The sequence below is a fragment of the Manacus candei genome, unplaced genomic scaffold (genome assembly GCF_025592945.1).
Source record: "Manacus candei isolate 608988 ecotype Guabito, Panama unplaced genomic scaffold, ASM2559294v1 h1tg000036l, whole genome shotgun sequence".
Taxonomy (NCBI): Eukaryota; Metazoa; Chordata; class Aves; order Passeriformes; family Pipridae; genus Manacus; species Manacus candei.
In genome coordinates this window covers 1,576,051-1,603,202 of record NW_026138084.1, presented here as the reverse complement: position 1 = coordinate 1,603,202, position 27,152 = coordinate 1,576,051, and the positions used below count along the sequence as shown (strand labels likewise).

At 39.6% G+C, this 27,152-nt stretch overlaps 1 protein-coding gene and 1 long non-coding RNA gene across 4 annotated transcripts in view; one reads left to right on the top strand and one right to left on the bottom strand.

The window, feature by feature from the left end:
* Nucleotides 1–14,084, bottom strand: part of LOC127473538 (sodium- and chloride-dependent GABA transporter 3) — a 96,020-nt gene extending 81,936 nt beyond the window's left edge. The window contains exons 1-5 of one of the 3 annotated variants that reach the window (XM_051793286.1): nt 14,003–14,084; nt 13,052–13,282; nt 10,090–10,224; nt 9,771–9,911; nt 8,300–8,390 (exon numbers count right to left, since the gene is read on the bottom strand). In XM_051793286.1, the coding sequence (XP_051649246.1) occupies nt 8,300–8,390; nt 9,771–9,911; nt 10,090–10,224; nt 13,052–13,271 (587 nt within the window). In that variant the 5' untranslated portion in view covers nt 13,272–13,282; nt 14,003–14,084. The other 2 variants (XM_051793285.1, XM_051793287.1) reach the window with 2 other exon arrangements.
* On the top strand, nt 13,918–17,037 carry LOC127473561 (uncharacterized). The gene is made up of 3 exons (XR_007905496.1): nt 13,918–13,972; nt 14,780–14,855; nt 16,983–17,037. It is a non-coding gene; the product is annotated as an uncharacterized LOC127473561 (long non-coding RNA).
* Nucleotides 17,038–27,152: the final 10,115 nt, after the last annotated feature.

Genomic DNA, 27,152 nt, shown 5'->3' with positions numbered 1-27,152 from the left:
TGCTATTGACTGATTTGGCCAAACCTGTCACGGCACAAACAAGTTTTTGCTAATTTAGACCTTTGACTTTTTTTCATTTTACCCCTGCAAGCAAATTGTGCTTTTTTCATGGAGTTCTTTCCTTATAATAGAAAAAAGTGCATATACAGATATATACATGTCTTTAGACACACTTTCCTATGTTAATAACGATAATAAAAATGTCCATAATGTTCCCAATTCTTAAAAAAAATTACCATTCTTCAGCAAAACTGAATGTCTAAGCCAGCAGCTTCTAAAGGTCAGTTTTTTAAGTACCTCACTCATCTCCCTGTGTATGTTTTCCAACTATGAGTAGAAAATAATTTCATTGCTAGAACTTTTACAAGTCTGTAACTAAGTGATATTTTAAATAGCTCATGTAAGATCTTTGCTACAAAAATGTACTTTCTATTTTTGGCCACAGTGCAGGCCAAAATTTTGTCATATTTTAGTATAAGAACCAACCAAATGCTACAAATTCCCAAAATGCACTTTAAGTAGTAGATAGTGAAATATGTCAGATATCACTCATAAAAAATTAACAGTATCATTCTAAATATCTAGGCAAATAACAGATTAAATTTGTTCATGGTACCTTCACAATCATAGAAAGGTTTATTACTACCTTAAGTACGTACAACTACTGAAAAGGAGTTGGTAACATTTTAGAGTTACTCTTCCAAAACATGAAGTTGTCTCCTAACACCAAGTTTTTATTATTTAAAACTTTCCATTACAAAATTCTGTATTCATATACAAGTGTATTTATTCAGACTTGTTCCACACTGTTTAAAAAAAGGGGTTTTTTTATGATGGTTAGCTTCAAAAAAGTTAATGGCAATTCTTGACTGCATAAGAAAATAATATTTATTGTGATTATCTCACAGCCTTATAGTTGAACTAAAAAGAAATGCACACATTGCCAACAGACTTCATCAAGAGATGGATGAAACCTTCCTGGATTCCTCCATAAAAATACTACAGGGCTGCATGTTTACTAACTTTGCATAATTTACAGAACATTGGGAAGAAGAAAACACTTGGAGGAGCAGGAATTAGGGTGACTGGATAAATTGGAGTGAGTCTGTCTGGATAAGGAGCCCTCACAGCAGCACACAGGCATGGGGAGAGGAGGAGGAGCAATGAGCAGAAGGAAGAGCAGCCTGTGATTAGCTGGCCAAGGAATTTAGGGAGCAGAGGCAAACTGTTTAGGGAGCTAAGGCTGGAGACCAAGTGTAATTTTGGGAAGCAGTCAACTGGCTGCATCAAATGATCAGGACTGGGTGGCTGGAGGTGGGAAAGAGAAGTATACCTGACTTAGAGACAAGTCAGAAGACCATGAACTGCCCAAGAAAAGAGATTAAACTGAACTGCCCAAAGAAGGGGCAGCAGTGGGAGGCATATTTGGGAATGGCAGGATTGGATGCAATCATAAGGAATGATGCTAAACTGGATAGTTGTGGTGGAAATGCCATGCAGGCATTAGCATGGATCAGGGATTAACACATCAGCTGAGGAATTAAAATCAGCACTGAGATCTCCCCCCTGGCCCAGCAACAGGCTTGTGTTCAAGTCCCTCTGAAGAGACCTTTCCAAGAACTAAGATTAGAAACGTGCGGAATGAAGAGTTGATTTCCATCAACTCAGAGAAGAGACCAGGACAGGAAACAGGCAAAAAGCTGAGCCCTCCTGCTGGAAACCCACCTTCCCTGCCCTCCTGTAGCCTAAAGGCTACAAGGAGAACTCCAGAGCTATTAAACTTCCTGCTGCTCTGCAGGAGGCTCAGTCAGAGCTATCCCTCTCTCCTGTTAGTGCTGTGTTTAAACAGCAATTTCTTTGCCACAAAGCCTGAACTGGATGGTCTAACTATTAACTATTAACATATTGAGTATCAGAATAGTCTCCCCTCAATTATTCTCAGGGAACCTTTTCAATCTGAACCATCTCAATAAATACTGTGACAGTGAGAGAATGATCCTGTCCAATTCTAGTTGTGGCAACACCCTGAGGAGCCAGACGTTAAATCCCAGTCCATACTCCATGATTATTTAACTTTTATACAAGGCTGAGTGAGCTCAAGAGAAGACAGTGAAGTTCCCAACCTGTACAGAACACATTCAAGGAAGTGAAACATATATTCAATTTTTTGCCAACAAAATACAGAAAGGAGAGCTTTCTAAATAGTCACTAGAGAAAAGACAACAAAAATTACTGCTTTTTTTTTTTTTTTAAATACTTAAATATTCATGCAAGTGTACCAAAAAAATATTTTGTTTGGAATGAAATAGCAGTTATTGTTTCAATCATGGTGTCTTCAATTAAGTAACTTTATATTAATATTTGGCCAAAGCTGACTTTCATACATTTTCTTGTTCCTTTGTTGGAATAAGAATTGTACAACCTTAATGCTAAAAAAGTGTCTTGCCCACCCCCATACTTAGCACTTTTACTCTCTCTGTAGCTCAGATCCCGTTCTGTAAAATGGGAATAATTTGAACTTATTGAAATTTTGTGAGGATGAATGAACATGTAAATAATCAAGAAAACCATGATGGTACAACCACAGGCACCATGAGCACCCGAAGAAGCCTTGATTAAATTAATAACTTTGTTCATTTTCTTATGTTCTATCTTCCCTTATTATTAGGTTCCTGCTCTGCTAACAAAAAGAACAAATATTGAATACCTGCACAGTGTTTGCTCCCTATCCATCCTCTAACAAGATCAAAGCAGATATGTTGACAAAATATTAGGCAGTCCTTCATCTCAAGATGATCATGTTCATAAAAGGTGTGGACTTAAATAGAAGTGATGTTGTGCAGTTTTATTTCCTAATACACAAATACTTGACTTAGCAATTTTACTATGAAGAAAAAAAATTACCTTAGAAATTGTAATGTACAATATTCAATACAAAAATGAAAAAACATGGAAGTTCATCTTTCTGCTTCAGGGTTCATCCCTCGATATAGAAGAAATCCACTTTGCATTTTGTCACCTGTCCCATTTACTCCTTTCAGCTGAGCTCAGGAAAAGTCAGTGATCTCGAGGCAAAACCAGATGAAGAGTTCACATGACTCCAAACAAAAAAGCAATTTTCACACGGCCTCTTATGAACTGAGCAGAAACAAGCAAGTCTGGCACGACTCAGTGTTCTACAAGACCTGCACAAAGGGCCTGGTTCTGAGGGGTGCTGGAGGTCTCTGGGTACTGAGCACTGCAGGATCAGGCTCAACTTGCTAATGACTTCTCCTAGTGTGGTGGGGATTAACCACAATGTGACTCCTGCACTCATTTGCAGCCTGAATGAAACAGGAAAAACCTCTTTTTGACTTTGCAAGGAATGGGTTTGTGCCTTTTCCTTTTTGCTGAGAACAGCCCCTTTTCTTTCCCCTAGACAAAACCAATGTTTTTTTTCTCACTGGGCTTTACTTGGAAACGCTAAGGATGTGTCACCCTCTCCAGAGAGTGACAGGCCAACAACTAGACCTTCTTTAACAGAGGACTAAGTTGTTGTTATACAGCCAATAAAAAACTATTGAGGTGGAATCAACCAAGGGTCCTCTTTCTGTCCAGCTCCTTTCCCAGGCACTGGAAACCTCAAATTCCTGACCATGGTGACAGACTGGAGTAGTTGCCAAAAGAGCACACAGACATGGCTGATGTCCCCCACACCTGCCAGGCAATTTTTTCCCCTAGGAAAGCAGAAAAAACAATGGAGCAGAGCATCCTTTCCTTTCTATTCTGTTTCCCAGGCTATAAATACATCCTCACCTAATGCCACAGTTCTCTTTCATTGGGCTGCTTTAACATATCGGGAATTATCAACACTGAAGCTGCTACTGTTAACTGTTTAAAGTTTGGACACTAAAAATTCCATGTCCTGTGCCTAGAAACTGTGATTATTACTTTTTCTTAGAAAATCCTTAAACAGTGGATGAGGGAAAAGCCATAAATGGGAATCAACAGGCCATTCTCTGAATGCTGGCACCAGTAAGAAGTGAAAAGTGAAGTTTCAGACTCTTGCCTGTCCTTTGGAACACAGCAACAGAGAGTTTGAAGAATAAGAAGTGAATTTTATCAATTTAGCTGCTTACCTTGAAAAGCTGTACATGAAGATGGAATGTGAGACTTCTCAAGGCTATGGTTTTTGAATTATGGTAAAAAAATCCTTAAATCTCCTAATTTTTCCCAGTTGTCAACATTGGTCAGTGGCAAGTCTGCTCACATTTAAAACATTAACAGCGAGAGCCTTTTTTAAGTAGGAAAACAAGAAAAGAGTGTCCAAACTCCCAAACTTTGCCTGCTGCTCCTCCAGCAGGATCAGACCCTTTTCACTGCAGAGCTACAGACGAGGAGTTATCAATTACAGGCTCCTAAAAATATTTTAAGTTTTGAACTTGTTGCATGTGCAATGAGATTCTTCTGAGCGTAGCAAAAGGCATTCAGAACCTCCTGCAGTATTGCTCTCTATAGTCTTTTGCTATTTTTTTAAACAAAGAACAATCCATCCAGGACAATAATTAAGTCTCTGGGTGACCCAGCTGTCAAAGCAGGTGGAGAATGCTGAAGTATCAGAGGCAGCATCCTCTGTACAGACCTGAGGAAGGGGAACTCTTGGTCTGCAGGCCAGAAAAGCTTCATAGTACTGCAAAACATCCTCTCAGTCATCGCTGCACTTGGGTGAGATGATGCTCAGCTTGAGGAATAGATTTAGGAGCAACCAAAGCTACAGAAGCAAAAAAAGCTACAAATATTTCAGAGAAAAGCTACAAATATTTCAGCAGAAAAGCTGAAGGCTTTGTTTGCAATCCCCAGCCCAGATGAGGACTTGGATTTGCTTCCAGTCACGAGTAAATAGGGGCTGAGTCCTATAGACTAGATAATAAAAAGGACACAGTAGTACTAGTTAAAAGAGAGAAGACTCCTTTTCAAAGCCAGAAATGAAGACATTCTTTTGGGCCTGGTGTATTCATTTTTGCACAGATAAAACCAAACCCATCTTGTTCCCCTGCACTTCTATGATGTAAATTCTGTGTGATACACAGCAACCTGTGCATCCCTCAGCATTGGTAACTCTCACACTGACACCATCGGGCTTCAAAGCAACACACAGCACTGCTAAAACATGCATTGAGGCTCCCCCAAGCATTTTTCTTGTTAGGTTGGGTTTAATTAAAAAAAACCCTGAAGATATGGTAACTACTGTAGGAGACTGTGGTAACGTGCTGTCAAAGGAAAGCTGTAACATCAGCCTGACAGTTTACAAATGCAGGATTGAGTCCTTCATGTAAACCAGCTCCCAATTCAGTAAGTAAATAGGATCACTATTCACAATAATTACCACTCTAATGCACAGATTAACTCAAGATTGGATGGTAACAGATAAAAAAAAAAATCAAAAAAATAAAAAAATCAAAACAAAACCAAAAAACCACAAGAAAACAAAACAAAAAAAAACAAACCCAAAAAACCACAAAATTTTTTTCCCCAGCAGCTGACCACTCACACAATAATTTGGCTGTATATGACCACAGCTTAGAGAAATCTCAGTTGCAGCCTTGGCATGGCAGAGAGCAAAGTGTAAAGGTTCTGAATGCTACGGTTGTTCAGAGGAAACCCAGAGCCTTCCCTCTTCCCCTCACGGGCACCACCTTAATTACTACTAAGGAACCCGGTCGTTATGCAAATGAACTCAGCTCTGGGATTGGGGATTGAGGATTCTCACACACTGTCAACAGGAGCTCTGAAAATAGCAAAGAGCAGATGCTCAGTGCAGACCCCATGAGCATCTTTCCTCTTGCTATTTGTTTCAACAAGTCTTTCAATAAATTTACTGCTCCAAAAATCAGAATTTACAAAGTAGTAAAGCAACGTGACAGGAACAAGACCTGTGGCTAAGTGAAATAATATTGCTGGTAACACTTATCTACAGATTAGAAGATGATTTTCTGAGCAAATTAACTAGTCTAGTTTACTTTGTATTAATCACTCTCTGATCTGCCTTGCACATCTATACATAAAAACCCTCCACTGTGCATTTATATCTGATATTTAAGACACATAATTAATTACAATCTTCTCTTAATTCTGATTAGTTATTTTAATGCAACATGAGTCCTGACACTTATTAAAGCTCATTCTCAAACTAGTGTGTCATATCTATTTTAAATTTTGAAGCCATGCAACATCATACCTACTTCAATTTTAACAAGGCAAGTAATTTTCTCAGCAGGAAAGGACTACATTTATTTTCTAAGGGTGAAAAACTGGGTAACTTCAGTTTTGCTCGGAGAAAGTAGATAAGTTTAATATCTTAAGCTATTTTAGCCAGCAGGCTGTTAGCATTACGAAAAGTTTGTCCCTAGCACAGTAAAGAAAGAAGTTCCAAATAAATGACAAGTTATTTTGTTTACCTTGTCTTTTTTTATTATTTTTTTTTATTTTAGAAGTGTAAGAGTATATATATGCAAGACTGTAAAACAAGTTTGAGAAAAGACTAAATCTGATTATCCCTTCTAATTTCATAAGCCATTCCTAACTTATCCAAAATCAGGCAGGCATATGTGCCCCAAATTTTAAGGATTTCAATTCCACTGTAATTTGCATTCAAGTTTAGCTGTAGACTCATGTTTGGCTTCATTTTTAGAGGACTCTGAGAAGGGACATGCTTAAAATGTATTTGTATGTGCATCAAAATAAACTGACATAGGAAATTAGGCAATCCAAAGATGAACACTGACAAAACCCCACAAAACCCTAGAAACATGAGGAGACAAAACTTAGTCTGTGCCCTCTATATAATTTAATGTTGCTTACTCCTCTGGATAACTGGAGCTACCATTCAGTGGCTGAATCATGAATATTTTTGAATGAGCAAAAAAATACAGCAGGTAAATTATGTTAGTACTGGAGAAAATACTTTCCTCATTTACTCTAATTATATGAAATCTTAATTCAAGTTATCCTAAAGAGCCATAAGATATTTTTGGTACAATGATGAAGTCATAGCAATAAAAGATGTCCCCTAAGAAACTCTTATTTAGTCTGAAACATTATCTAGGGAGTGGGTAGAGTTGATATACTTTGATTTAATACTTCAAGTGTGTTCAGATTATTGAAAATTTTAACAGAAAATGAAGTTACAATTTTACCCAGGGAGTTTATGCATCTTTCATATTGTTCAGGTTTAATTTAGTTTTGGGGGGGGTTTATTTTATTTTTAAATAAAACAGTATTATTTACTAAAGCAACACTTACTGCCCATGAAGGCTAAATTAACTGATGTAGCAAGACAAAAAGGTTCAGAGAGAGACAATAGCACATGCCCATATTCAAGGTAATTGTGTCAATGTACAGTTCCCCCTTCAAGGGCACTCTTAATTCATGGTTCTTTCAAAGTGTAGCTGTTGCTGTCCTGAACATAAAACAGAGCTCTAAACATACAGCCTTAGATTAAGGCTCTGTCTTAATAATAAAATTAATAGGTCCTCAAGAAATCCTAGTTACCCAGAATTGTGTGAGACACGTTAAATTGTGAGATCATTGAGTATTAAAAGTAAAATTCCATTTCTATGACTGTCTGAACACACACTGTGCCCTGCAAGAAACAAATATGCTACTGAACTGCATTGATTAAATATTTATAGTGAGAAAAAAAATATGCCACCACAAAAGCAGACCATGCTTTGCAAAGATATACTTTTCTTCTAACAGTCTAACTAGAAATCAGAATCCAGGAGACATGAGAGAGTTAAACTCTCCCATTATTCCAGTTGAATAACTAACACTTACATAGTGCTTTAAAATATAATGAGATGCAGAAGACAGAGTATTAGATAGTTGAAACAAGGATGAAGATGCAACTCTCAAACTCTTAAGAAACATTTGGGGAAAAACAAAAAAATTACAAAAATATTTTAAATCCTCCTCTTTTTTTCCACCTCTGCCTCCTCATTAGTATGGGTTTGAGGCTCTTTCCTCCAGCAGCAGGAGCCAAGCTCCCGAGCAAGTGGCACACTTTGTTCTGTGTTCTTTCAGGATATGGAATTCCTTTCCTCGTAGAAAAAAAAGAGTTAAAAAGAACCCCTCCTCTAAAAAAAAAAAAGAGTTAAAAACCCTCATCCTGACTCTCTTTGGCTGTATAAGAAAATTCCCAAAGGAACTCACATCACTAAGTGCCATAATAGGGTTACAGGGTATCTAATAAAGTGTAAACAATCGAGTTATTGGAAGATAATGAATAGTCTGATCAAACATTAAGTTCATGTGCACTTACTCCCAAAATTCCATCACTGGAGAAGTGGCATTTTGTAAAGAGACTTGACTGCAGTTGCTCATGTTAAGTTTTTGAAATTCCACACAGTTTTCTATAAAAGAACAAAAAAAAAGTGTTTGTTGTATCGAGTGCAAGTACATTTTTTTCTTCTCCGTGCACCTTGTGAAGCCACCATTCTACAATACATTTGCTGCACGTGTAACACTGTGTTTTGACCACCAGACCACAGGCCTATCCCAGAAAAATATCCATGACCACTCTCCTGTAACACTTCCCAAAGGCACATTTCAATGGCAAGGGCCAATAAAACCCCTCAGGCAGAAAGACATGTTGAGAAACTGAGGCAATGGTTTGGGAATTACAGCATATTCCAAGTTCAGTGGTTTATGGCAACAAACAACTTATGGAACATGGTCAGCAACAAGCTTCCACTTTGCCCTAGTATGGCAAGTGAATAATTCCTCTGGCTTTTTATTGTTATCATCTCCAGCACAGAGAAGGGAGGCCAAAGCAGCTCAGCACTGCTGAGTTGACGTGTGGTATTTGAACAGCCAACAACACTGGCCAAGCTCCTCTGCTGGGTTGCCACAACTGATACCAAAGCCTTCCACATCCATTGGGCCCAAGACTAGTTCCCTAACATTAACTGTAAGATTTCAGGCAGTTTTAGGTGTGCTCAAAGGCCATGATAATGGCCATTTAACAGAAAAACATGAAAGGCAGTACAATTGGTACGTGGTTTGAAATAGGAGAGCGATATAAGGAATAAATACAAACTTCAGGAATCATGGAAATAAGGGCACTGATAGGAAATCCTCCCCATAGGTGTTTGTGATCCAGAAATGCAATAAGCAGAGAATTACACATAAAAATATCAGTGAAGGGAGACAGATGAAGAGCCCTGTGCTGCAAAGCCTCACAAACACACACCTCATCGTTCATGCAGGAGGCTACTTTGCATGCTGTAAGAATTATGTATGTAACTAAATTTCCAGAAGGAGCTTGATGAACATTTTCCCTCAACATCTGGCATTTGAAAGAGCAAATCCAAAGATCCACATCTAATATTTTGCTCTCCATTCAAATGCCTCCTGATTTCATTAGAGTGAAAGAGCAAGATTGCAACCTGTCATCAGGTCCGTCTCTGCAGCAGAATTCACTCGCTGAATTTAGGGAGAATAGGTATGATTGCAAATGAGAGTCTTGGGATTTAGCCAGAATATCTTACAGAATTAAAAAAATCCAAAATCTTCTTCTTCTGCAATATATTCTACAGAAGCAAATGCTTACACAATGACCTAAACCAAAAAGGTATGAGTAAGTGTTCACTCCAGGTTTCCTTTATCATGGGGTGTGATTGGCCCATTTGCAGTGACTTTTCTACAAGAACAGTTTTGCTCATGGCATTTTAATGTATTAATCAATTATTTGGAAAGTTTTTGTATAGGGATAATCTCCACTGAGTTCATACCTGTATTCCATTCATGCCCACAGGTAGCCCAGGGAAGTTCTGTAGTAAAGCAGTTAAACAAATAGAATATAGCCCATGCTAAAATAATGATGTAATATACATTTAGGTGTGCCTCTATCACTTGGGTAGCATAGCCAATGCCTAGAGAAAAAAAAAATAAATAAGTGAGACATGAGAGAAAACTCCTGCTTTTCAGGTAATTTAAAAACAAATGCTTACTATTTTAAATATATCTTAACTTCAATTTTGATACAATTTATTTCATTTTGCTTCAAGGTCAACGCACTCTTTCGCAGTAGAACATAGAAGTGTTTGTTACCTTCAAACAGAGGGCAAACTTTCCTCCAGCATGTAATGCCTCCTTCACTAGTGAACTGTCCCAAGGCCGTCTCCAGGAAAAATACTGGTATTCCACAGCAAATGAAAAAAACCACATATGGGATGAGGAAAGCGCCTACAAGGGAATATTGAGTGGGTGTTGGTTATAACGAATGCAGTTCCTTGACAACTGAGTGAGAATTCTCCTAGTAAAGGAAGGATCATTTAGCTCTCTCAGGCATCAAGCTGACAGTGCAGGAAGCGTTTACTCCTGGCCCCAAATATCAAAAAGTTGACCTGTAAGCCAATGCCTTGGAGTAAAAAAGGCCAGATCAAAGTTCCTCAGCATAGACTAAAGTCTGCTCATGTGTCTCTCAAACACTGAAAAGATTACAGTCTTGCTCAGCCACAAAGTTCTGCACTGATCATCAGCCACATCAGTCTACGCTACCTTCTCTTCCTTGCTTTTCCCCGGAAAGAAGGAATGAAGAAACTAAATCCAAGAAGTCCTTTGTATATTATTTACATAAGCCTCATGATAAAGGTTATGGAAAAGGAACAGACTTTAGAACTACTTATAAGAGCAGGAAAGCAGGATTTTGCCTGATCAGCTAGAAACATTAATGTGAAATTCTAGGGAAATAACAAAGCATCAGCAACTCTGTCAGATGCCCCCAGCAAACTCCACTATAGCTTATGAACCACATCAAAACTCAAACACAACTGTGCTTTAGTCACCTTGATTAGAAAGTTCAGACAACTAAAACCAGTTGCTTTTACTTCCAGTTTGTTTCTTCAGAGCCAGCACAGCACCAGAGATCTCTTCACTAATAGTCTCTTCCCTCAACTGGGAAATTTTCCTATAGCTGAATCTCATCTGCCTCTCAAGCAATCCATGAGGATTTCACAAAGACTGGAATCCTTACAGCTAAAACAGAATTTACTGTGCATATTATTTTGAACAAGATCTGTATAGGCCAGGTGAACTGCTGGCCAGTATCACATCCAGCTCACAATCACAGTGAGTTTAACGTGGCAACTTGTTGAAATCCAAAGTATTTGCTTTGACTGTTTTTCCAACACTGTTCTACCGCAGGTATACATCATGAAAGTCAGGTTTCCCAGCTTGTAAAAAGATCATATTCCAAGACATATCGAATTCTAATAAAAAGAAATTAATTTTCCTAAAATCTCCAAATAAATATCTACAAGAACAACCTAAAATTATAGAAGCTTATGCTTACACAGCCTGTCATGACTCAGAGGAAGTGCCAGAGGGAGGTCAGAGCTCCCAAGTTCCATACTAGAGCATCTAGGTTTGTTCTGTATCTAGCAAGTTATTTCATGGCTACCTCATGTATTTTACCATTGTCTTCACTTAGCACACACTAAGCAGTTTGGTGCATCAGATGTAAACACTGAAAACAAACTCTGGTCAAATTCCACCAGGGCACTCTGGAGAATTACAAACCCACAGGTCACAGACCAAGCCTTCATTGAATAAAACTGGTCAATGGCAAATTCCCAGAGGTGCCAGGACATGACCAATTAGATCACACACACTAATTCTATTCTTAAGGAATAGAGTAGTGATTCAATATCAAATAACCCTAAACCATGATTAGAATTCTTCCTACCTAATGTTAGAGCCTTTAAAAAATGATAGCATCACGTTTGGACAAGGTAGCACATGCCTACAAATGGACATGGAAAGGTGACTGTGTGGACAAGAAAATGACACACCAAAGATACATTTCTATTTTTTCCTCTTCCAAAAGTTCTCTGGGAACACTTTGACAATCAACGAGAAACTGTCCTGTACATCATATCCAGCATATTAACATTTATGTACTAACAGCAGTATTTGGTAACATCATTCTGGAAAGAGGTGAACTCCTGCTATCTTAGTTTTGCCCAAGTACAGATATACAGAGAAAGGCACTGCAAACAAACATGTCTTCCACAGCACTATTAGTCTTAGAGAAACAGCAGACAAAATGGGCCAAAACCATGCCTGAATTCGGACAAGGAGGAACAGGGAAAATAAATTTGGTGCAGTGTTGTTAGCAAGGAAACCCCTCATGGGACAGATCTTTGCATCTCAGCCACTGACGTACAATTTTCCTCCCAGCCCGTGTGGTTACACTCACGCTGCCTTAAGCAGGGAGAACGTTGAACCCAGTCCACAGAATTCTAAACTGAGTTTTTAATTTACTTTTCTTTCTTCGTTGCTTCATAAGTCACAGATGATGTGCTTATTCTCAACTATCATATATCTTACACAGTTTGTACTTAACTATGACCAGTACATGCCACGTGGTCTTACTTCTGTACAAGTTAAGTCTGCTCTTTTCTCTCTCAAATAACATTCATATTTTAAATTTATTAGGGTTTGCTCTCTTCTTTGAGCAACCATCAGTTTTGACATCTGCCCCTACCTTACTGTAGGAACTGGGGAAGCACTGAGGAAGAAAACAAGTACACTGAGTAACAAAAATTTCTACATGATGAAGAATTTCGTCTTTGTGGCATTATCAGAAAAAAAACATGCATCTTCTCCAAAGTATTCTGCTTGAAAAATAAACTGTTACATTCTTTCCTGTGTCAAACAAACTTATTGAAGTATGCTTGGGTCTGATTGCCATGTAGAAGAAAACACAGACCGTATTACTCTAAGGGAACACTGGCTTCTTCTATATTAAATATCTCTTGAAAAAAAATACAGCAATTTACTAACGTAAAAGCAACTCGTAAAAGTAACCCACACAGTGTTTCTAGAAAAAGAAAGAGAAATATGATTTTTTTTCCTAGTTGTCAGATGTTTTACACTTCCCTCTCTGCACATATGCTGAAATCTTGAGCTCGTATCTCTTCCTAGCGTAATAAATCACTGCAAAGTGTCCTTAACTGTTTATTTCCCACGTTTAGGGTGAGCAGTAAATCAACATATGATGCCATCTTACCTCCTCCATTCTTGTAGCAAAGATATGGGAATCTCCATACGTTTCCCAACCCAATAATCTCCCCTGCCACAGAAAGCACAAATTCAACTTTATTGTTCCAGTGACCTCTTTCATGAACTTTCTTATCGTTGCTGTGGACAAGGTTGGTGCTTGAGGCTTCCGGGTCCAAAGCATCTTCTGGCTTGCCATTAATTATAGGAATAGTCTTTTCAGCTGTCATGTCTTTTCAGCCTTGGGGAGAACAAAAGGAAAACACACAGATGTTTTGAGACACTTGCTGGTACTAATCTTCAATGACTAAAGTCTCTCAGCATGTCATTGGCACCCATGTAAATTGGCAGGTGCAAGTGAAGGAAGCTGGAAAAGTTGTAAAGCAGGCAAAAAAGGAAAAGATGGGGGGGGAAAGAGAAGCTTATATAGAAGAGAAGGAGTTGATTTCCAAGTTGAGACAGATAACTTAGGAGAGGATAGTGAAGCCTTTCAAAAATCCCTCCCCAGGCAAGGATCCCAGCTTGACCAACCTACCAGAGGACAGAGATGATCTGCGCCTTGCGGGCACCCAACTGAGAGCAGAAGCAGACGGGGATGTGGAGGAGGGGGCCTGGCCGGTTCTGGCCTGTCTGGAGGAGCAGGGAAGCTCCGGGACTACTCACCCAGGGCTCTGCCCGTGCCTGCGCGGCGGGGACAGGGGCCGGCGGTGGCTCAGCGCTGCGCTCCCCGCGGATCGCCCCGAGTACCGCTCTCCGCTGCGCCGCACGGGAGACACGGGGAGGCACGGGCGGGCAGGGGAAGGCGGGGAGAAGGCGGACGGCGTTAGGATACCGAGGGAAGCTCGCCCTGCCCGGCCCGGCGGGGGTAGGATGCTCCCCACTCTGGCTGCAGCCGGGATTCGCAAATGCTCAGCCCTTCCCCGGAGCGATGGTATAACACCCGCCTCCCCCCTCCGCCCACCTCAGGCTGTCCCGCCAGCTCCCCCCTCCTCCTCTTCCTCCTCCTCCGCCACCAGCATCACCAGCCGAGCATCCCCAGCCAGGGCCGAGCTCCCGGCAGTTCCCAGCCCTGCGGGTGGTTCCCGGTCCTGAGGGCGGTTCCCAGCGCCGCTCCTCTCTCCCCGGAGCCGGGGCTGTCCCGCATGAGGCGGGGGGGGTGCGGGGTGGCCGTGAGGGAGCGCCCGCCCCGCACCTGCGGCACCGCAGGGCCCGCCCGGCCCGGCCCCCGCCGCACCGGGGGAGCGATGGGATGGGGTGGGATGGGATGGTATGGGATGGGGGGTCTAGCGCAGGCCTGGCGGGTTAAAAAAAGGAACCCGCCACAACAGATGACACCGATTTCAGCTGGAAAGGACTGGGGGGGGGGGGGGGGGGGAGGAGGAGGGGGAGGGGTTGAGGGACAGACGGGATAAAAAAGAAACCTAAGGGGAACATTTGGAAAGTGTGGAAACAATGTGGGCGCTTTCCAGTTACACTAGGAGGAAAATGCAGAAGAGCCGCCCGTGTGGGCACTTCTAACCAGGGTTTGGCTTAAAATTCAAGCAAAATAAGTCTAAAAGAGAAGCAAGAATAGGAGGATACTTCCTCCTATGCATGCAAATGGTTTTGTTTCAGGTTAAATAAAACGTCTCAAAGAAAGAGGTTTTTTACCTGTTAAACCCCGCACACCCTTTTATTTTTGTAGTAGTTTCTCATCTCAACCCAAACTAAATATCTCTTCTGTTCTTCATCTCTGCAGATTCTCCTTGGCAAATGGCAGGACCAGAGGCAGGTTCCAGGTTCAAATCTTCCCTTGGATCCACACTAAGTTGCAGGTATGATCACCAAGGCTTTGCTCTGCAACTCCAGGAGATGCACTTCGGAACACAGTCTCCTAAATCTGGGATTCCATTTAGGCATGCTGGAGAACGCTGTCCCAGAGACAGCCTGCTCTTCCATGTGAATTCTCTCCCTCTTCCTCTACATCCCCATGGACTTTTCACCCTGCTAGGAAATCCGTTTGCCAGCACTTAATGGAAGACAACGGAAAGATTCTCATGGATAGATTTTATATTAACTTGAGCTGACTTTGGAACCTAGAGCTGGATCATACCTTGCTTGTACATGTAGCCTCAGAGTGTTTATCATTGAAGCTCCTGCTGTGGTTTAAGTTTTTAGAATTTTGCTTGTAAGTTATGTATGTCACAGGCGTGGGCGCTGGGGCCTCACCCTACATTCTCTGTCAACTCTCTCTCACTTAAACTCTTACACCTAACAGGTGCAGGATGAGGCTCTTCCATTTCTTCTTCATACCAGTCAAACCTATATTGTGAAATGAAAGACTGCCAGAGTTGATAAAACTGCAGAATTCTGATTTTGTTTTTAAAGCATCCTTCCCAGAGATATCATTACCAGTGCTGGGCTTGATTCTGGGTGGGGCTTTTTGTGGCTTGTCTTTGTTTTTAATGCAGCTGGTATTCATTAATTGAGGATGGAATAGATCAATTTTTTCCAACCTGGCTTTGCACAAATCAAACTCAGCTTTGAGGGTCTTTTTGTTGTTTTATTTTTCTCCCCCTTTCTTCCTTTAGTTTTCAGCAGGGATCAAAACAGACACTGTTTTTCTGTATTCCAGCCAGGCTTAGCAGGCTCAACAGGAGATATTTAAACATCAAAGCTAAAACTGAATTCTCATTTCGTTCCTGTGAGTAATTCTAAAAATGGAGGCAAGCTAAGGGGCAGTAAATATTTGACTGATGATCCAATACAGGGGAGAGACCAGTCTTCTTCAAATAGACTAAAGATACCAAATTGAAGGGTCCTGCTGCAAAGGACAGTCTATAGGCAGATGAAAAAGGTGTTTAATCAGTGATGATTTGTTCAGTATTTGAAAAGTTTAATTCCTGTTGTCAAGTGTCTTATCCACTGCTGTATTCTTGCACTGATTCCCATTCAGTCTCCCACCAATTGAAGTGTTCATGGAAGTAATTGTTAGCTGCTAATCTTTGTGAACACTTCAATGAAATGCAGCACCTTATTTGCAACAGAAAACTTCACAAATTTTAGAATGGTTTGATAACCCTGGGATTTTTTTTTTTAATTATTATTTTGGTGGAGTCTTCTCTATAGCAATGAAAAAAAATTCTCTGGATTACAGGCTATGTCTCAGTTCACTCACTAACTGATGTATGTCATGCTGCTCATCATGAATTCATGCCTGCTTTTCCAGCATGTTGGGAGACCTGCATGTGACCTGCAATCAGAGCTCAGCTCAGGGGTGGGATGACAGCAACCTTGGAACTGTAAGGCAGGAGACCAATAACCAGCAGTATCAGAAGGTTGTTACTAGTAAAAACAATAACTACTCCTAAAACATCAGTACACTACCTAAAACATTAGTACATATTCATAGAAGGACCTGCAGTATCACACATCAAGCATTCCAGTTATGTCCAGGCAGATTCCTTCTGCCTTGTCTGCTCCTCATAATGGAGCATCAGTTCTGCAGAAAGCTTTAGGAGTGTTGCCCCCAGCTCACTCACCACAAGTTTCCTGGCCATTCCTTTCAGGCCCCACAAAGCAAATGCTGTGCCTTAACAAAGCAGTTCAAGTTCTGCTTTATTCAGGTTTGTCTCCACACGCCCAAGGAAAACTTTACAACTCTATGCAGACAGTACAGGGGTGGGAGTGGAAATCAGATGTTTCTACTTGGTGCTGTGAAATACCAAATGTTCTAAGGCTACATTTATTTAGATTGTAAATTGAAATTAATAGAGATAGGGGAATTTATATCTAGAGTAACATGAGAAAACAAACTCCAAGAAAAGCCATGTTCCCACAGGATTCTGATAGGATGCTAAAACACCTGGCCCAGATGTACATAGATATTCCCAGAGGAATAATCACTCTATCCAAGCCTCTTTGGTTACTTCCAGAGCTCATATTAATTTGTCCTGTTCTAGGATTTCTACCTGGTCCGTACTTTGAAGACACAAACACACAGCATGGAAATACCAACACAGGTAATAGAGAGATCAATGCAATGTTCACACAAGTGATTAATGACAGCAAAAGTATGTGATACAGCTTTGGAAATTAAAAACCTTGGCTTTGGCTCCATTTCTTCTCCTTATTGTAACTCTGTTATTTTCTGTGTTGTTTCTGCAATTCAGAACCCTGTGACAGTATAATTGAGGGGAGGAAGGAAAAACAATCCTCTCCAGATTTAAAAAGTTCAGTTTAGATTTGATGTGAGCAAAATCTGCACAAGCCTTTACACAATGACTTCACAAAGTTGGACTCTTCATGGGTAAATAGCTACACAAAAGCAAATAAATACAATAAGGATTTCATTAGTGATAACAATCTGACACAATATTTTGGATCAAAAGCCTCAAATCACAGAGCAATTTGTGAACATATAAGATGCCTTTAGCTATTCTGTTACAGAATGGACTTCAGTCACAAAGCAATTGGCTGTCTGATTTGTGCCTAATCAGTTTTCTGCAAGGAGAAAAAAGAAGATTTATTTTTTGTAGATAACTTTAAGTAAAGCAACAACTGATTGTTGGGCTTCTATTTAGAAAGGTTTAACCATTATCATTGTAGATATCTCTCTACTTAATTTATTGCCTGTGCCACACAATGGTTGAGATCCTGAATTTAGAATTGAAGGGAGCAGCAAAAATCACTTTTTCATCTATTGATGTTGCTCTTTGGGGGCCTTTTCTTGTCCCTTGCTGTCAGTCTGAGATCCATATTTTCTTTGCTATGTATATTTTATCTTTCAGTATCTTGAGCTTCCTAAACATGGGTTTTACAGAGAGCCAGCACTTGGACAGAACCCCCAATAGTGAGGTTATGCACAACTTCCAAGTGAGCAGTCACCTCTGCAACTGAATCAAGACCTTGGAAGCATCTATAAATGACAGCACTAAACCAGAACACACCTATGGAATGATGTTTTAATGTTACTTACAAATGGCACCAAATAAAAAAATACCAATTAGACACCTCAGAAGAACCAGATACACACCACCACAAAACTGTCTTCCCACTAACAGTTGTAGTCAATCATCTTTCCAGATCAGAAACTGAATTTGCAGTCTTCATGCAGATATAAGTGTCATCAGCACATCTAACTCATAATTATTGAGAGGTGTTACAACCTGGAAAAGGAGTGAACTCTGAGAAGAGTTTGTGCTCAGATCCTCTGGACGTATTTTCAACTATATCAAGATTTCAGAATTTGTACCAATAAAGGTACTCAGTGAACAACGTCAGAATATAATTCGGATTATAGATGCTCTCTGCAGGCACCTAAAGTCCTTTATCTCATCCCAGACATTCTTTCTTGCTGCATAAGAAAGTGGGCGTTACTTTGTGCACTGTACACTCCAGGTTTATCTGGGAAGACTGCTGGGGATTCACAAAGTTTAAAAAATTTAACTTTAAATCCACCCCCCGTGTGGAAAAGAGTGAACCTGACAGGAAGAAGCATCTCCCACAAGCCCTAAGCAGTGCTCCAGTGCACTTCTGTACAAACAGCCCACCTAGCCAAGCTGGATAAATCCTGGAATTTCACACAACCTGACTTGGGTTTCAGGCTTTAGGCTGAGCCTGTAGTACGGTAATTAAAAAATAAATATATATTTTCCAGCTTATAGATGAAACTAATCATCAATAGCTAAAGTAAATAAACATGGAAGTGTAAATATTTTGCAATTAATTTCTCCTGCCCTGATTCAACAGCTCAGTATGATCACCTATAGACAATGTTTAATATTCAAGGTCCAGTGCAGGTCCCTCCCAAACATGGTGACCTGTGCAATACTCATGTTCAGGGAGGGGTGGCAGCAACGCTGCACAGTCTGGCAAATGTCATTTTAAAATACCTTAGAAGGAACAACAACAAGTTACCCTAAGAAATGCCATCCTAAGATGTGAATGAGGGAGTGGTTTGGTTCAGGTTTAGACCTGAAACAGGAGAAAAGCTCCAAAACACAGGTCAACCTATAAGGAAGATGATTTACCTTTCCCACTCCAATGCAAAATAATAAGAAATACGTATTACCCCCAAAAAATTTCAACTCAATCGCATTTTTTATTTTTGACATGTCTTTGAAATAAAGTGTAACATCAATGTATTGCTTCAAAATTAAAAAAAGAAGTCCCATATTTCCGGAATATTTCCTTTATTGAAGTCTCTTTGCCTGAAGCTGAATGGCAGTAAAGTAATTGTCTGAATAATATTGATCAGCTCTTATCAAACATGCCCTATCATGTTCAGTATTTTGCTATATTTTAGCACTGTCAGCATTTAAGCACTGGAACAAGACTTCAAGTAGTGTGTGTTAAGTTCCCTGAAGCAGCCCTAGGATATTCCTACAGACACTGTGCTACTGCAACTGCTCTGCCACATAAATTACATATGACAACCTGGACTAACTCAGCAAACAATCCTTTCCTGAGCCGTCTGCTGGCACATTGCTAATTAAAAATTAATTGCCTTCAACAAGGTTCCCGCAGAGCAGATGATGTGATACTGCAGATGTTCCAGCCAAGTTGCATTTCTGTGCAGTGTTGAAAAGTATCCAAAGATTTTTTTTTTTTACTGCTTCGTTTTTTGCCATTTTATTTTGAACCAGAAATATGTTCATTTTGTCATTGTTTTTAAGTATGTTGCAGTACTTTAGTACTGAAAAAAATCCTCTTACTAAAATAATTTCTTTGCATCTGTGACTCATCAGCCGTTGATTCACAATCATCAACCCAATCATCACTTAGTTGACCTCAAGCCAATACCTGTAGATTTATAACCTGAAATTGGGTCAAATTCCTGAAATTGGAACTCAGCTGATAGAGCAGGAAACTAAATTGTTGTAAAACACCACCTCTCTATGCCCACCAAAAGCAACATCTCATTGTTTCAAGAGCCAAAAAGAGAATACTGTCACATTTTATGGCATTCCCTTACTAAAAGGTACAGCCATGTGCCAGTCCTTCTTTGTCTTTCCCAGCTAAAAGAGGGACTGTGTTATTGTAGACTCCAGTCCACTGGAAAGGCAAATGGAGAAGATACAAAAGTACCAGATTATGCATAATTTCATACCTGCTGATCAATTTTTTTTTCTTCAATGACTTCTTAAAGGTGAACAGAAAAAATCAGTGATGGAAGAAATTCAGAATAAAAAGGCAAACAGCACATTTAGGTGTGCAAAGATGTGCCAGAGGAAAGAAGAACAGCAGGTGGATCCTGACTCTGCTGGCAGAGATTTCAGAAGCCTGACAATGGGTATGTGGGAGGGTAAGAGGGGACAGCTAGGAATTGCTGCTGCACTCTTTCAGGCACGGGTGGCACCAATTTGGGTGTTAGGATGCAGGCACAGAAGACAAAATAGGCAGATTCCTACCAATAGGAAAATTTCCTTGAAACTTTGAAGCAGTGAAATTGTTTTAATGTGATGTTTAAAGCAGAGGCATGAAGAATTATTTGTTATTCAGATGAGTCAGGACATTTCTAATAGTTCCTACTCTCTCTCTCATCTCTGTTCCTTTCCTATCTACAGGAGAGCTGAGACTGATCCTCCAGGATCTGCCTAAGTTACAAAGAGCAGCTTAAAATATACTTCTCTCAAATTCTTTTCTGAATTTCTGGCACAGAGTAGAATCACAGCACCAGAAACATCGAGCCTCATCCATAGAACATTGAAGGCATGAGAGAAGAAGATATTTTGCAGAAGGTCATTTTATACATAACTTATGCCAAAGGCTTAGGTCTGACTTCCTCAATATCCTGGTGTCTGTAGGGCAAGTCACAGGCAATGCATCATGCAGAGAGGAGACAGTTCATATTCTGAAACATGAAGGTCTGGCTTCCCAAGAGGAGAAAGAAGAGTTTGGCTCACTTCTTTTTACAGTCTGTACTAAGAAAGGCAGTAGAACTGCTCAGTGGAAGGAAACAATCAGTTGGTATCCTGTGCTCCCACCATCATCTCTTAGTTTAGGCACAATGTGTGGTGAAGGTAATCCCCCAAGTAGTACCTATTTCTTAAACATTTTCTCTAAAATTTACTCATTTTTTGGGGGTTTTTTTTTGGATCAGAAAAATTCCTTATGCTGAAGAATGTGAGACATCAATTTAAGAAACCGGTTTTTGTCAAAGTTTAACTTCTTCTGATTATTGTTCTAGTCATTGTTTCCTCGTGACTTGAAGTGCCACGTTCACTAAAATAGGAAGAACTCTAATTAATAACATTGGCAGTAGCAGCTCGAGGTCTCCTTATCAGGTGTCATGTTTACTTGTCCCACTGAAAAAAGAAGTCTCTGTTGATGGAGTCAAGGCTGAATGTCCTAAAGTGTAAGAGCATAAGGGGCATTTACATACAGCAGGTCTTCATTAGCCCTGGTATTAACAAGTATAAAATTTTTGAGAGAATCAGTCTGTGTTTTGCAATCAGGTTTTCCACCTGTTACTGATATTAAATATCACTCAAGTGTAGAAAGATGGCATTGTGAAGAGGAAAATTTCATTTGCAGATGTATCCATAATCACAACCTTTCCACTTTCTGCTGGCTATAGAATATGTTGTATGTAAATACTATGAATTATTCCATCAGTGTATCATTTAAAAACCTTTCAACCTATTCAACATCTATTGCCTGAAATTAATCTCATAAGAAATTAAGAATTTGAGGCCTAAAGATAATATTTTCAGGAACTAAATTTCCAAGATGACCTTTTCTGCTGGACAGGGACAGAATACAGCACTTGACTAGTTGTTTGCAGTTCGAAAGGGGATTATGCACCTCAGCCATTGACTTTTTAAAGCAGCTGAGACTAAGGAGATATGGCTCTGTGTCTGTAAGTGCTTTTATCTTTCCAGAAAGCCCAACAGTTTCCCCAATTCTTTACTAACATTACATGCAGAATAAAGAGCTGTAACATACATAGTAATCGAAAAAAATTAAATCAGGCAAAGTTTTCTTCTGAGGTTTGTTTTTATGAGAAGCAGTAAGGGTTTGGAGCAGTAGCTCTTAGTGGAACTAATTTCAGGTCCTTGTTAGTGATGATAAGAAAGCACTACATTTCAGGTGCTTGTGTTAAATGGATTTTCAATTCTAAGTTGATTTTTTTTTTAAAGTCTGCTTAAGCTCATTAAGAGTTTCCCAGTTCAGACCCAGGTTTTACAAGAGCCTTGAATAAGGAACAGAGCAGTGTCTCTCCTCTACAGCTGAGCTCCTGGAGACACTGAGGGATGGTTTCACCTGCCTTCAATAAAGAAAAAACTTTGAGGTGCAATACCTGTTCTGTTTTCTACTTTACTGCTTGGATACTCAAAGAAATAACAACTGAAGTTCATCTGCTGTGTGGCCAACAAATCTGCAAGACAGACTGCAGGTAATAAACATGGATTTTGTGAACTGTAACCCAAGTCACTGTGTACTAAATGTTACAATAAACTGATATGCACACTGGGTTTTGTGCTCTGATCATCACTGTGGGACTGTGATTGTGCCACAGCATAATAACCCAGGGAGGGGAGTGACATCCTCCAGCAAGACACAGATTAAATTTTGTATGGATTGTTACTTGTGAGCGAATCACAGAGTCACAGAGTTGGGAGGGACCCACCAGAATCATCCAGTCCAACTCCAGGACACACCAACAATCCCACCCTGTCCCAGAGGGCATTGGCCAAACACCCCTTGAGCTCTGGGCCCACTGCCCTGGGGGGTCTGTTCAGTGCCCAGCCACCCTCTGGGGGAAGAACCTTTTCCTAATATCCCACCCAAACCTCCCTTGACAGCACTTCCCAACTGTATACTCTGTTCATACTGCACACTCTCATGTATACAGATTTTTTTTTTTAACCCAGTGGCTCTACATGATTTCTCAAATTGTTTCAGTGCTCCTTTGCCCACACCATCCTGAAGTTCTAAGTCCCCTTTTATATTTGAGAATCAGAATCCTGGCCAGACACAGGGAACAACCCATCTATGAGTCCATTTGATTAAAACAAAATTTGGCTGCTGCCTAATGGCTCGCTCCGGAAGCGTTTGGGTTGCACTAAAATGAAGAGGCCAAAGAAAGTTCCTGAGCTGCATTCAAAATCTGATGGTAAAGGTCAAAACACCATCATAGTGAATGGCACTTCATCTGCGTAATGCCTGTCAGCAACTCCTTTCACCCCCTCCAAAATTCACCACCCTACCCTTAGCTGAAGCAGATATAAATTACAGTTTCCTATTAACACACTTGAGAAAACTTATTTGAAGAGGCTGTAGTAGTAAAATGCAATAAACTGAACACACACTTAAGTTCTGCAGTTAATATTATTTTCCCACTAAATAGTTTAACCTTAGTGAAGACTGTTGGTTTACAAGACATTACTCTAACATAGGTGATGTTATCAGCTCTTGTCAGGTATGCTAAAATATCTGAAAATCTGTCCAAATCTACAGTTTCCATTCTGCAAAATGCATCTTATTCTAGTTCTTGACTGAAAGTTAGTTCTCACTCTACATTTACTACTATGAAGAAACTAAAATAATTAACAGTGCTAAACCTCCATTCTCAAATTTCACAAAAAATAAAAAGTATTTAAAATGTCTGTGTTTCCAGTTCTAATTTAGATCTTTTAGATCTATTTTACATCTGCATTTGTAGAAAATAGACAAAAAGGGTTGCATTATGGTGTCATCTGTTTAAATCAGTTTCTTTACATCCCCCTCTTATATTTTCAGTCTAAGATTATCTTAAAATTCCTTTTCCCAAATGATTCCTCATCAGTTGTTCCTCATCCTATCATAACCACCTCTCCAAGCTCTTCATAGCAAAGCTTTACTCAAATGGAAAAGACTTCCATAAAATTACAGCAAAGGGAGAATATAATGCTAATTGCTTTATTTAAGGATTTGTGGTGGTAAGGGGGGATGTTAAAAAAGCAGCTCCTGATAACAATACTAGTCTTTCCTTTTTCATTGAGGCATCCTTAAAGTATGGAAAAATTAGTGCCTGAAAACTCCAGTCCAGTTCTAAATAAGACACTGAAAATTAAACAGCCATAGTAGGACATGGTGGCTATTTAAAAAATACCCCCAAACTGTAGATTCCTGCAGTCCCTACAGACAGAAGAAGTCAAGGAATATGTCAAGATTTTCTACAGCAATACATCAAAACATTTGCCTGCCTAAAACTCTCATGACGAATCAGGGCCCGTTTTTCTTCTTCTTTGAATAATTTATCCATTTTCCACAAAGTTTTTGGATTTTAAGTAAGACTTTTCAGTTCGCTGGTTTGAACTAATAGTCCAGCTTTCTCAGACTGGATTGCCCTGTCAGCATTCTATCTTCATTTCAGTTAATGCTTGATTATGCCTCTCAGAGCACAATTTGTATTACTGGTTTGCAGGCATAATTACCTGAATGTAATCAGACACAGCTTTTCCATTAATTGATTGAAACATGTCTCTGGGCCACAAGTATTTCTGTATTTTCTTACACCGTTATTTGTATCTATTATTTAAAATATTTAATATTATTTAAAATATTTAACCTTATTTACTGCATTATTTAATATTATTTAATGTCTTACTTAATATTTCAATAAATTTACTTAGAAATATAATCCATAAATATTTGATATGCTATTTCAACTCTAGCACTACCATTTTGAAATTAATTTTTCAAGTTAACTTTCGAGATTAAGTACAAAATCTCAATACTTTGTATATTGCTTCACACACTAACAGGAAAGATATTCACTTCTTGCCAAGTGGTTTGTATATGTCAGACTATCAAGATTAGGAAACACCTGATATCTGCTCAAAACCTTGTCCTTTTCATTAGAAGAACAGCACTTCTCTTTGTCAGATGGATAATCCAGTTGGTACTGCAAACAGGCCAAAGCCAAAACCCAGAGGAATTAAATGAAAGCTTGGATTTCAATTTTCCATTTAGTTTCTTTACTCGAGATTACATTAAAATTATTCACAAATACAAAAAAAACCAAAAACAAACAAAAAAAAACAAAAAACAAAACAAAAAAAAACCAAAACAAAAAAAAACCAAAAAAAAAAACCAAAACAAAAAAAACCCAAAACAAAACAAAAAAAAAAAACCAAAACAAAACAAAAAAACACAAACAAACAAAAAAAAAAAACCAAACAAAAAACTCTACATTTTATGGGCATGGGAGAAGATGTTGGTATAGAAGACCTGCTTCCAGACATGATTAATTCTGGAGCTCATGGCTCAGAGTTCCTTGCCCATGGCAGGGGAATGAAACCAGTTCATCTTTAGGTCCCTCACAACCCAAACCATTCTGGGATTCTCTGAAAATGGGCCCCAAATTTCCACTGTCCTTTCTCATTAGTATTGACTGATTTACAACAAGGTGCTCCAAATGAGGCTGTGTTTGCACTGCTTTCTAAACGTCACAGGTACCCATTTATATGGAGTTTTTCACCATTTCCTACTCTGTTCCACACTGTTTCTAGAAGTGCTTTCTAAAAATTGTAAACACACCATAAATAGCAAAAAATTTCTTGTTGAGGAATGGACTTGCTACGTTTATTTAAGTCATTACCTTGGGAGCATTTTGCCTAATTGCTGCAAGGAGTGATTCATAGAGCTGAACAAAATCTTGGCAGTTAAAAAAGCACCTTGAGCCAAACCTGCCCATTTTCATTACCAGCCATGAACTCTGAGCAGATGTGCTGTGATCTCATAAACCTTCCCAGGGAACCCGTGCAAACAGAACATTCTGTGTCACAAACAGCCTCACCTCGGTGGCAGAAGCTGAGTTCTCACACCAGTATTTGGGTGCTATCAGGTATCAGCATTGGACTAATTTAAAACTTTCCCCCAGATAAAAAACAAACATAGAAAAATAAATTTTTTACTTCATCAAGGATTGATTAGTGAGAGATGTAGCAGCAAGGAGAGGGAAGTCTCACGGGAATTCATTACCTGGGTGAACCAGAAGTAACTCAGTGTTACTTCCCTGCTACCTTTTACAAAGAACCTGGTTAAATCACTGGCTCTAGAAACAGCTCAGAAAATTCATTCTGACTGTTCCCTCAAAGGGTTAAGAGCTGTGAATTATAGCTAAATCTTTGTTGCATAACTTTTTTTTCCGAGAAAGAAAAGCCTCCTGTTGTCAAATTGTCCTGCATTGGCAGAAGGGAGAGGTACGTTTGTTTTCAAGCAGTGAATTAAATTCACGGCTAAAAAATCAGGTCACGTTGCTCCTGTTTCCTTCCACACTGCTTGCTGCAACGTTATCAGGTATCACAGACTGGTGGTAATTTAGAAGTTACTCTGTACATGCTGTTATTTAAACATGGGTCTGGTGATAGACCTTCCTAAGGAGCAGCTTTTTCCACTCCCCTCCCGCACTTGAGTGGGCACTTTATTGTCTGGAAAATGGGTTTCTCAGCAGGAGGTGCATGACAACAAAATGGACCCTTGGCTCAGCAACCCGGTGTTGTCAGAGCTGAATATCTGGCTGGAACAGGACTTGATATTCCTTAAAATAAGTTCATTAACTGTTTGACCTTTTCTACTTCCTAGGAAGATAAAAGTATCAATGCAAACCAAACACAGCCCTGGACCACCTAGGATGCCACTACATCCGTTTATAAACAGAACTGTGTGTAAAAGTGGAGCCCGGGCTGCTCCTGCTGAGTGCCCAGAAGGCACATCCCTCGCGCTGAAACCAGCTAAAAAGTCATTAACATTCTCCAACCCTTTCCTGGGAGGTTCACTGCCGCGGAAATGCTGTGTCTGCTGAGCACAGACAGTCCCTTTGCCCAAACATCCCCACCTCCTGCTGAATTCCCAAGCTGACAAGTTGCCTCTGTGTTTTTATCACTTTTACAAGCAACCAAATTACTGGGAAACAGCAATAATTCTACTTGTGCTCCAATAATGCACATTTTGTTGCTGCTGTTAATCTCAGTAACGGGGTAAACTGAATAACTACAAATCCGTGGATTCCATTAACCAGAATGCAATAATGTCAGACTTGCCAGTGCTTTATGTTCATAACAACATAATTCAACACATTTTCAGATCCAATTACATGACTGATATATGAAGAAAAAAAAATGTATAAAAAGAAATTGTTT